The 12,169-nt window shown below is 36.0% G+C and overlaps 1 protein-coding gene across 9 annotated transcripts in view; it reads left to right on the top strand.

Moving 5' to 3' along the window:
• The window catches only part of KMT2C (lysine methyltransferase 2C), a 143,835-nt gene that overhangs the window by 65,482 nt on the left and 66,184 nt on the right, over positions 1-12,169 (top strand). For all 9 annotated transcript variants that reach the window (XM_077936742.1, XM_077936737.1, XM_077936741.1 and 6 more), the window contains exons 9-13: positions 673-787; positions 4,070-4,242; positions 4,787-4,947; positions 6,638-6,748; positions 9,077-9,789. In XM_077936742.1, coding sequence (XP_077792868.1) covers positions 673-787; positions 4,070-4,242; positions 4,787-4,947; positions 6,638-6,748; positions 9,077-9,789 — 1,273 coding nt within the window. The remainder of the gene's footprint in view (positions 1-672; positions 788-4,069; positions 4,243-4,786; positions 4,948-6,637; positions 6,749-9,076; positions 9,790-12,169) is intronic.

The raw sequence follows: 12,169 nt of genomic DNA, 5'->3' as shown, positions 1-12,169 counted from the left end.
TTGGACAGGTTAATGGGAATGGTCCCCGATTTCCATAACCAAACATGATTTGCTTACCAAAATGTTGGATATGGCTTCTTCACTCTTGAATGAAGAGTGGAGAAAACTTTCCATTGGGAATATTTGCTCTTGGTGCTGGAGGCCCACAATGGATTGTGGATTCTGTTTGTTTACTGGCCCAAAGCACAGCACAACAGAGCCCTAGTTGAGTTGGTTTCAAGGAGGGTATTGACACTATTGCAAAGAAAAGACCCCTCCCACCTACTCACTTCCCCTGTATCATTCACTTCTCACATTATCTGCATCAACTTTAGCATATATGGCAAGGCTTTGATTGGTATTTCATTACTTCCATAACAATTAAGAGTTGTTAGACTTTTTAATTCTCCCTTTCTACTATTTGTTATTAATATTTGTGAGTGCATAATTATGATTTGAAGTGTTGCGCTGGTGGAGTAGCATGACATTTAATAGAGACAAGTAATGAAACTGAAGTATTGGCTCTATATTATTAGATGTGACTTCAGGCTTCAGCATTGGATCATCTAACTTATTTTATAGTTGGTGCTTTGCTATTTAGTGCTTAGCTACCTTGCTGCAAAGTGCTATTGTGTTTTTTTAAAGTATTTTCCTTCCTATCCAGCAAGCTTAACCTTCTAACCTCTTTCCTAGGCATTCTGGAGAAGACAACAAGATGCTTGTGTGTGATACATGTGACAAAGGGTATCATACTTTTTGTTTACAACCAGTTATGGACTCTGTACCAACAAATGGCTGGAAATGCAAAGTGAGTTTACATTTTGAAATTGGAAGTTGATTACATAAGAAGCCTGCTTTTATGTTCTTTTGGCCCGCTGAACTCACTTCAGCTAATGAATAGCAACACACAGAATCTCTGGTTAATCTCATGTTGATTTTCAAGTGACCTTTACTTCTGCCAATCACAATCTTTTTAAATAAGTGCAAAAAAAGAGGTATCTGAAGAAGTGTGGATGTACACGAAAGCTCATACCAATAACTAACTTAGTTGGTCTCTAAGGTGCTACTGGAAGGATTTTGTTTGTTTGTTTGTTTGTTTGTTTGTTTGTTTGTTTCGACTACGGCAGACCAACATGGTTACCTACCTGTGCAAAAAAGAGGGATAAGTATGCCAAATATATAACTATTATGGGGCTTTTCAGCTGAAACATATTCTTAAATTACTTCGTAGGAAAGTGGAAAATCAGTGGATTAATATTGAAACAAAGGGGTTGACCAAGTATAGGGTCCAAGGTTTACCTTTTATACCAATTAAAAGTATCAAGAAGCTATAGATAATCTCTTCCTTAATTGCACACTTGTAGTGTGGAGGAAATGGCAGTGTAAACTCTCTCCATGTTTCTCTCTGCTTACTCCTTTTTAAATACACCTATGGTTTATCAGTAGGGACAAAATTCAGTATTTTAATCAGTGGAAAAATTGGTATAGTATCCATATGTGATCTGTTTGCAGTAGTGACTCCCAAGTCAGGTCTTCAGCTGAAATAAGAATTGGGCATGGTATCAATAAACTGGTTCTAATAACACCCAAGTTATTTTCTATAACTGAAATCAAGATTAAGGTTCCTAGTAGATGAGTTGTTCATGCTTGTGACTGATTCCATAATAAAAGGGATGGAATTTTTAAATTTTTTTTTACAAAATTTTGATAGATTAAATTAGATCAATCCAAAGTTTAAATGAAACATGAGCATGATATTTTAAAGAAATAATAGAGGATTGAAATAGTAATTGGCTTGCAAAGCCATTATATTCAATCTTCGCAAAAATACAGGAAAATCCTCTGAAAGTTTTTCTCTGCTGGTATATGACTCCAACTACCCTTAGTCATATTTATGGTTCTACATCACCTGATTGATAGGATGGGTGGCATGGGGAACATATTTCCACATTGTTGGGTGTACCAATATGTGCATGGATTTTGGAAGGTATCTTGAAAGAATGTAGTCTTACAGTAAAGTAGGAAATGCAGATGGATCCAAAGGCGTCACTCTTCAGTGGCCAAAATGTCAAAATCGCATATAAGAAAATGTTTGTTTTGTTTGTTTGTAGCATCACATTTATTAGTTAATAAGTTGTTAATAATAGTTTTGTATTGCTGGAAGAATTCTAAAGTTCGGTCATTAGAAGCATGGTATAACAAAGTATGAACAATTGTTATATTGGTGGAAAAAACAGCTAGACAAGTTTGGGCAAAAAGAGAACAAAGGAAATTGATTAATTTTATGCAGCTTGGTCTGCATAAATAAACAGGATGAAAAGGAACCCACCAAATACTTATGGAGAATTGTACAAGGAGATGTTTTAATAATATATTAACAGTATGGATTCAATAATATTCAGTAATATAAATCATTGTCAAACCTTTCATAAATATATTTTGATGGAGTATTTTATTGTTACTACTGTCTGTGACCCCCTTCGATGTATTTTAAAATGTTTTTAAAGAAAGAGGTTTAAAAAAAAGTGTAGGAATATAAATAGATCAAAATGAACAATCCAAACTAGACTTTTGTCAATATAGGAACATATAATTACAAAATTTGAACAATGTGTATTTTCTGAGATTTAACACCTATGGCTAGTTAAAGTAGACTGATACTTAAGGCTGTTGGTTACTCTAACAGATGTAAGCTTTATTTTAAAAAATGTTTCTTGTTTTCATATAAAAGCCATTTCTTTGAGATGCATTAGTTATTTCCTTCCCAAATATTCTGTAATTTTTATTGCCTTCTGGATGGGGAATTTATTGTGCTCCAGCCAGATGCTTGTGATGTTATATAGAATTTCTGCCTGCCAGATTCCTGGAGTCTCATAGCTTGTAATAACTAAATTCCTATTTAAATAATAATAATTAGTAGGTAGCTATACTTAACTGTCAATAAAAATATACGGTACTTACTACATTTCCAAACTGGTTTACTTTGAGAGGATACATTTACAATTGCATAATGCTTTTAAAATAAATTTATGTCTTCAGTGTAGGATCTTCTTTACTTTTGTAAAGGAGAACCTTCTAAGGATGAAAACAAGAGGCTTGATTCATATGCAATGTAGTACAATGAGGAGAGGGAAGGACAAGAAGAGAAGCTGAACTTGTTCCCCTTTTGCTCTCCTAGTATAAGCATATTGTCATGTTAAGAGGCAGTAGCAACCAGGCAATTATGTCAGGGTGGATTAATTTAAATCAGGGTAGGTAACCTGTTAGGCTACAGTTCTCATAACCCTGACTGTTGACCATGTTGGTTTGGGACAGCTGAGAGATGGGAGTCCAGCAGGACCTCAGCTCTTTCTCAGTTGCCATGGATAGTAGCAGTACTTGGAATATAGGAAACTGAGTCACACCACTGCTCTGTCTAGTTCAGTATTCTTTAACAATGACTGGCAACAGCTCTTCAGGATTTCAAACAGGATTGTCTGTCTGCTCTTCCTGGGGATACAGGGGGTTAACCTGTTACCCTTGTCATAGAAAGGAGATGCTCTGCCACTGAGCTGTGGTTCCTCCCACATAAACTAAGTATATGACACAATATTCTTTCTTATCTCACGTACTTAATTTACTAACTGTTTATTACAGATTTAGAAATCATGAGATCAGTTTCTCACCCCTTTGCAATTGACATTTACAAGGAAAACGAAGTCCCAACGTACAACAGAGGAGCAGATATTTATTCAGATTATATTTACATTGTCAAGAGTCAGGAGGAAGAAAGGATGCTTTTCATTTTATTTTCTGTCTCTCAAAGGTTAATAATCCTTTTGATCGTGTCTGCATGGACTTAAGTTTCTACTGGCAAGAGAACTATGTCCCATTAAAGACATCCTTGTCAAAGACTTTCTTGTCTAGTAGAAGTGCAGTGTGAAAATTTACCCTTAGGCTGCGTTTTGAATAGATTATGGACTACTAGTTTTGATTGTTAAACTTTAAAGTTCCTCTTCCTGTCAATGTAGAACATGCTTCCCAGTGATTGTTTTTGATGCAATAGCATAGTATCGTAAACAGGAAAGACTTCCTTTTCTCATATTTTCAGAACTGCAGGGTATGTGCAGAATGTGGCACACGGACCAGTAGTCAGTGGCATCACAACTGTCTTATGTGTGATAGTTGTTACCGTCAGCAAGACAATTTGCCTTGTCCTTTCTGTGAAAAATCCTCCAATCCAGACTTGCAAAAAGACAAGTTGCGTTGTCACATGTGCAAAAGGTAGGAAACCTAACTATCATTTTAAACGATTGGATAACTCTGCTACTTCTTAATGGCCCTCAGACCTTTTTGTTAAAGTGGCCCCATGTTGCATCCATCTTTGATCTATTGAAGACGCTTCATTTTCTGCAATATAATATGCGTATCAACTACTGTTCATCCATCATGACACTTGCCACAAGGTTCTCAGAATCTTCTAATAAATTCTGTCCCCATATAGGGTTAACTGTTCAGTGTATGGTTGGCTTCTTCAAGTTTTAAATAGATCTGGAACTAAGTCTTGTAGAGTTATTGTAGTTATGTATATGTACACGAAACAATTACTCATTAGTGAATGTAGCACATTGGATCAGTTCTGCAAGTAAAGTGGATTCAGATGCTTTTATGAATCACTTTTAGGTATTGGTTTGATTTGAGGTGCCCCAAAATCCAGAAAATACAGAGTTTTAAAAAATATATATATTTTTTACAATGAAGATAGGATTTCAGTGGGACATTTTAAATAAATTAGTTAATGTGAATTTTTGACTAATGATTCCCTTAGGTGGATTCACATAGAATGTGACAAATTTCCCGATAACGAACTGGATACTCACTTAAAAGAATACACCTGCAGTCTTTGCAAATACTTAGAAGCAGAAGAGGAACATGCACAGGCATGTGATGTGATGGATACTGCCCAACTTCTTCCTGAAACTGGTACAGGTAAAAGACACTCTTTCTCCTTTCATATTTTCCATGCCCTCTGCTTGTCTTTCATTTGATATTTGGGGAGCACTTCCTATATAATATTACGGCTGCCAACATTGCAGCCAAAAAGCACTGGGTGGGGGGGATACAATAATCTTTTAAAAATCTTCACACTACTGTACGTCATTGAGATTCCAGCTCCAAAGGCTCTCAGGACAAAGCCAGAAAACCTTTAACACTAAAACATCTTCCAGAAATTGAATATCGAATTTTATAGCACCATTCTCGGCATTTTTAAAAAGGGGAAACATGCTGCCAAGCAGAAGACTATTTTATTGAATAGGTTTTGCCATGGTTTGTACTTGAAGAAAAATTGTGGAATATATTCCTGTCTCACAGCAAGAGTGGCAATGCCATTTTAACAACAAAGAAAAATATGAAGCTATTATAGGAGATGGGTTGTTTCATTCCATACTCCCAAGAGATTACTTTTGTACAATAATTTCAGATTTGAAACCAATGTAAATGATCATTTCCTCATACTGAAGTTTTCACTTTAATGATGTCAGTCTCCAAGACGAACAGATTAGTTACTGAATTCAGCAGCACTCCAAATTGTTCTGCCATTTTGAACTTTGCTAGGCTTTTTCACATAAAAAGACATATTCATATGCCTTTTAACAGTAATATTCTCTGTGGATCTCCTTTTTAGGAGCTAAGAGTTTAATATTCTTGTAGAGGTCGTCTCCATGCTCCTGCTTGCTTTTGTGCATTTTAATGAGTTTTACTAGTATGAAAGCATGTTACTGTTCTGGCTTTTTAAAAGTAGATTTCAGGTTAGGATATACTACAGAGAGTTTGTGACCAAAAGATAGGTTATTAATTTGAAATGTTGGGATTTCACAGCTTTTACAAGTTTTACAATCCAAGTTCAGCATTTCTTCTTTGTTTTCATTGAATCATGGACATAGAATAAAACTTTCCTATTTTACACTTTGATAAAGTCTGTGGAAGTCACTGATGTTCAAGCTATTTCCAGGATCAGTCTTAAATGGCAGTGTTAATTTGTACAAGAATGTTAATACTTGTGCTACAATTCTGCCAAATTTAAAGCAGTACAAGCTTTAGGACACTTTATCCTGACCGAAGTGCATATGGTATCCTAGTTGATTATGAAACTCATTCCCATAACTTATGAATAAGATATTCTCTAATACTCAAATTTTGTACTTATCATCTAACTCATTCAGATCATGCTGACAGCATTCAGGCATAACAGTAAACCATAGTTAACGGTTTACTGTGTGTGAATTTATCCCGCTTGCTTCACTCTTCCCATCTACTACTGGGATGAAACATACCACAAATTTTGGCATAGCATTATGCCTGCACCAAGGATTATGGCTTGTTTTGTCGAAACAAACCATGATTAGTAAAAGAAAGAACAAATTTTGGCTACAGATCATGGTTTGATCAAAGCATGTTTCTCCCCAGTTCTGGTGTTGAAGAGTAATGTGGGTGCATTAGCTTGTGCATAGTAAACCATTAACTGTGTGTGCTCACTGTTAAAATATTATTTTGTGGAAGCAAAATAATATATTATTATTTTGTGGAAGCAAAAAGGCCAAGCTCCAAAATAAGTTAATGATGGTGAGTAATACAATAAATGCTGCATGAAGATTTTTAAAAGTGTTTGCTGCTTAAGTTTGTGCAGATGAAATGGAAACAGAAGAAGGAGGAGATGTAGCCAACAAGGACCAACTTGTAATGGATAGCAGCCTTGCTCAAGAATCAACGGTTAAGTGTGGCACAGATGGTAAGAGCATTTTTCTTTTGATGTGACACAATACACCCATATACACATAAATACTGTATGTGGAATCTATTTTCAAAAATCTACATCCAAAAGCATTTGGAGAATTAAGATGTTCTTTTTTTCTTTTTCTTTTTTGAGGATGTGCCATTGGAACAGTACAAAGTATTGTTAAGGTCTTCAAAACAAATGCACAATATAAAAGTACAAAATAATTTCTATAATAAGCAGTGGAGTTAATAGTTGATTACTGGACTTTTCTTGCCAAGGCTGGGATGCCTCTATGCATCCTGCTCACTTGAGCAGTAGAATGAAGAAAGTCTATTATTCATTCCCAATGGTAGGGAAGAATTGAAAGATTTTTGTGAATGCCAATTTAGAAGGCAGTGGAAAAAAGCAGGAGAAGCTAGATAATTTTTTTAAAATTATGCAAATGCCACTGGGGGTGAAAGTCAGCATATGGAGAAAATGCCAGTTGGAAAAGTCATAGGGGGGAAACTAAGTTAGGGATCACAGAGGTTAAAAAAAATGAACATAAGGGTCTCATGTGCAGCTTTTGCCTAAAGCAAAAAATAAAAATAAATATTGCATCTTTCAATCTTAACCATAAGCTCCAGAGATCAGGGTATAGATTCAGTTTAATAGTTCTGTATGACATTCATATGATGATGATTGATTAGATTTATATAGCAATTAATCTATAAACATTTCCTGGGTGGCCTACAACAAAATATTAAAAACGAAATATACAATAGTAATAAACCAGCAAGTCAGGAGAAAGCATCTATTGCCAATGGTTATGCCATAGATTTCCTTGCACCACCTCCATTTTAAAAGCCTGGGTGTGTAAAAGGGTCTTGTTTTTGTTTTAAAAAACTTGCTTTTGAAAAATAACATAAAGAAGGGGCCAAGTGATCTTCTCTGGAGAGCCTGTTCTGGAGCCAAGATGCCCCTATCAAAAAGGCTCTGTTTCTACCTCACTTCACTTCACTGGGGCACCGAAGAACACCTCAAGTTCAAAAAGGCATTATGAATCTGCATTGTTATGTGCTAAATTATGCTTTGTTTGGAATAATGATAAACTAAGCAGACCCAAAGGCATGTATTTATTTATTTCACATTTATATACTACTTTGTTGTAAACAAACCTTAAAACAGTCTACAAAAAGAATAGATCAATAAAATTAGCAGTGAATAAAACCAAGTATTCAAAACATTAAAAAAAATTCAAATCAACGATTAGCTAAAAACGATATTAAAATACATGACAGTGTCTACATTTCTGGATAGGCTTGCCTAAACCAATTTTTTTTTTAGCAGGCACCCACCTCATATCCATAGATAGGGAGTTCCAACGTGCAGCCACACTAAAACATTGATTTCCTTCAAGTGAAGAATGAGTATTATGTGGCTTGTGCATATATAGTACCTCACTATGCAGGAGATATTCTGACGTTTAAGGTGAAGAAAATGATAGGGGATTATTTAGTGATGTTGAAATTAGTACTGGATAATAGATATTCTAGACTTCTTTGCATTTTAGTGGTGTTTAGTTCAATGAAAACAAAAACTCAGTGTGTAGCTCTCTGGCTTAGCCATCTTGTCAATTGAAAACAAAGTAGCGAAAGGAATTGATTTTGCTGATGTGATTTCAAAATTTGCAGAGAACAAAGTTAGGAAAAAAGTTTTTAAGTGCTTATGCTCACTCATAAACCAGAAAATAACACTTGCAACTGTAAGTATCTTATTTTTCCTTCTTTTAGTCATTTCAATGGGGGGGACGACAATAAATTTTCTGCACCGGGTACCACCTGACCTTGCTACGTCACTGACACGGGGTAGAGTTGGTCACTGTACATAAAGAAGGAAATTGCGGAGCTGGGAAATGAACAGAAAAGGGCAGTCAGCATGACTGGGGGCTTTGTGCATCTTCCCTGTAAGGGAAGGCTAAAGTGTTCTCAGGATTAAGTTTCAAACTATGGGCCACCTAATTGAATTGATTAACAGTTGAATCAGGACAAACAAGCAGGAACTATTTTTTCATACTTTATTTGCTCAAGAGCTAGACAAACCATGGAAGCTGGTTCTGCCGATGGCTATTAGCTATGATTGCTAAATGGAACCCATATCGTTTCATCATATGATACAGAATGATAATAGAATATCTTCAGAATTTCAAGATGTGAGACTAGCAGTACAGGCCACACACGCTTGTAACTGTTCACATATTTTTCACATATTTCACAAATGTTCACATATTTTTTAAAATACACTTTTACACTAGAGATACTCTAATTTCAGACTCAAATGAAATGTTCTAATTTATTTCAGGCTTCTCATTAAATGAAAATAATGGTGAACTGGAAACAGAGGCTCCTGACCATTTTGGTAAAAGTGAAATAGAAACATCTCTTAAAAAGACTCCTGCATCTGATCTTAATCATGCTGATAAAAAGATAGAAATGACAGGAAATATTTCAAATACAATGCAGCAAGTCTTAGACAAGCAAACTGAGGAAACAAAACAATCACAGGAAAGCACTGAGGTATTTGAAATGTCCACAGAGGAATCTCAGCTTCCACCAGAGATACCTGAGGATGTAGCAAAGATATCGGAAACCTTCAGTTTGGTCAATAGCGAGAGCAGCTCCTGTAAGAAGGAAGAGCAAGTAGAAACAACGATGGTGTCAGAAGCTGCAGAAGGAGATGACACTCCTGAAAATTATGAAACGTCATCTCTTCCTGCAAATGAAAGTTGTGCAACTGACAGTTCACCATTGGAAGATAAATCTTTAAAGTCACCAGCTGAAACACAATCTTTATTTTCATCATCTGTTGAATTAAACAAGTCCAGTGTGTCTTCCTCACCAACAGCCTCACTAGAGTTAGGCTCTTCGCATGACACGATGCGCAGTCAGATGTCACCACTAGAATCCTCTATAACTCTTCCAACAACATACGTATCGCTCACTCCAAAAATTGGAATGGGAAAACCAGCTATCACCAAAAGAAAGTTTTCTCCTGGGAGACCAAGGTCAAGACAGGTGAGCATGTTTGACTGAAATCAGTTACAAAAAGCATTTTAGTTGTATTGTTTACCCGAATCATTACTTTGGCTATGACATCAAGAGAGGTATTTGTTTTGCCTTCCTGTCTGAAACTGAGACTACAGAGTCTGTTGTTAGCTTCTTAGTACACTTCTTTACCAACAATTTACTGTGGAGAACTGATTTCATGAGTAAATGTTTGTACAGATTTTGTCAGAAAGAAAGAAAAAGAAGTAATTACGTTTCCTGTGGTTTTTCTGAAAGGTTTGTATTCTGGAATTAATTCAGGGTAAAGCATATTTTCCAATATTACTAATTTAGCTAGAGATGTCCAGACCAAACATTTATTACTTGTAGGTGGTGAAAAACAATGCTGTTCAAAGATTTGCTGTGCAAGTCTCATTTAATCCTCTTTAGAACCCACACATTACTTAGATAATTTATTTCACTGCTGATTTAATGAACTTCTTTATAGTTTCCCCCTCTATTCTTAGTCTACATATATATTCTAAATGAAATAATATTAATTGGTAAAAAGAGAATAAAATGTTCTGATAAAATGGCTGATTTAGATTTCTAATTATTATAAATTATTCCTAGGTGCAGGAACCTTAAAAAACAAATGGATTTTCCTATGAAAGTTGTTTTTCATTTAGACAGGTTCCACCCCCCCCCCCCGAAGAGTAAAATAATTAATGTTTTTATTTTATCACAATTTATTTAATGTTCATGCTATGCTTAATACTGAATACATAATTAGCCACGTCTGCTTTAGCCCACACAATTTTCGGTATAGCAATGGGTTTCACTGACTTCTACTAAATTATAATCCATTTTATATTTTCTTTGCAACCTGTCTTTAACAATAATGCATATACAGTGGAACCTCGGAAGCTGAACGCCTTTGAACTCGAACCTTTCAGCTCCCAAGTGATCGAAACCCGGAAGTGATTGTTCCAATTTTCGGAAGCCGAAAGTCCAGCGTGGCTTCCGATTGGCTGCAGGACGCTCCTGCAACCAATCAGAAGCCACGCATTGGGAGTTGAGCGCTTTGGTTCTACTTCCAAGGTACAACTGTATAGTTATGGGTGCAATCCTATGTTCATTGGAAGATCTGCCCTCAGAAGTCTCTTAGCAAAGAAGGTGGGCTGCCATTGCACATCTGGCTTTACTGATGCTCTAATGGTGGAAAAGGCAAAAGGAGGCATGTAAGGGACTGATTGGGAGAGGACTTCTAGTCCCCTGACACACAGTGGCAGCACTAGAAAAAATGGGCAGGGGCACAGAAGAGAAATATATGTCTAGGTGGACAAGTTGTTACAGTCTCTGAAAGAAAATTAACAGTATATGTTAATGTAGAGTCCAGCAACTGGGCATTCATTGAAGGGCAGCATTCTAAGTTTTACTCAGAGCAGATCCATTTTTTTGGCTCTCCCAAAAAATCTCAACAACTTTTGAGGTTGCAGTCTCTTGGAAGTTGGACATGCCTGGTATAATGTATTAATTGCCTAGTCTTTTAATTGAGAGTCTGAGAACCAACTGCATGAGAATCAATAGAAACTGTAATCTAGAAAAAGACCAATTATATAGGTAAACAGTTTTGCTTTTGGGAAATGAAGAAGCAAAATAAGACCCACTTGCGTGAGCAGTATGTCAAACTTTAAGCGTTTGAATCTCAAAATTGCCTCTTATCTAGCTGCCAAGAATAGATTTTGGGTGCAATTCAGGTAAAATGGAACATACCTAATGTACAAAACCTGCTTCCTTCCTTCCTCAATTATTGGGGGAGGTGCCAGGTTAGCACTTGGAAGGTCATTCTAGGCAAGCCATTAGAAACAAATTGTGTTATAAGCAAATATCTTATGCTTTTGACTGCTATCAGTTCAGTCTTTTGTTTTCATTTCTCTGGTTACTATATTGGTGCTAGAATGTAACCTTTAAAGTTGTATTTTTAATCTTTTGTTATCCTTGCCCCTAAATCATGTGCTAGACATATATAGGATTTTGTGCATTTCATCTGGCAAAGGACAATTAGCTTTCATACTACTAATTAGGAATTAGTTTGTGGGGAAATGGGTCTCTTGCATTTGCGTTTTTAAATCTTGCCTGTTGGAAACATTGCCTGACTGCAAAAAGGTAAGTAATGGGAGTACTTACCCCCACTAATTTGGATGGCATTTGGATGGTATACTTGTGTAGGCCTTAATGCTTTTGTAGACAGGTAGCTGGCAGAATAAGAAATTCTCTTCAAGAAAGATGACAATGTTAGGAAATGAAGAGATTCAGGACCACTGGTCTGCTTTTCAAAGCCTATGTTAGCCATGCAACTTAGCTATTAAGAAATTGGTAAAAGTGTATCAGTGACTGGCAGCACTTC

This window comes from Podarcis muralis, chromosome 12 (genome assembly GCF_964188315.1).
Source record: "Podarcis muralis chromosome 12, rPodMur119.hap1.1, whole genome shotgun sequence".
NCBI classification, from domain to species: Eukaryota; Metazoa; Chordata; class Lepidosauria; order Squamata; family Lacertidae; genus Podarcis; species Podarcis muralis.
The sequence above is the reverse complement of the archived record's forward strand: the minus strand, read 5'-3'. Positions and strand labels throughout refer to the sequence as shown.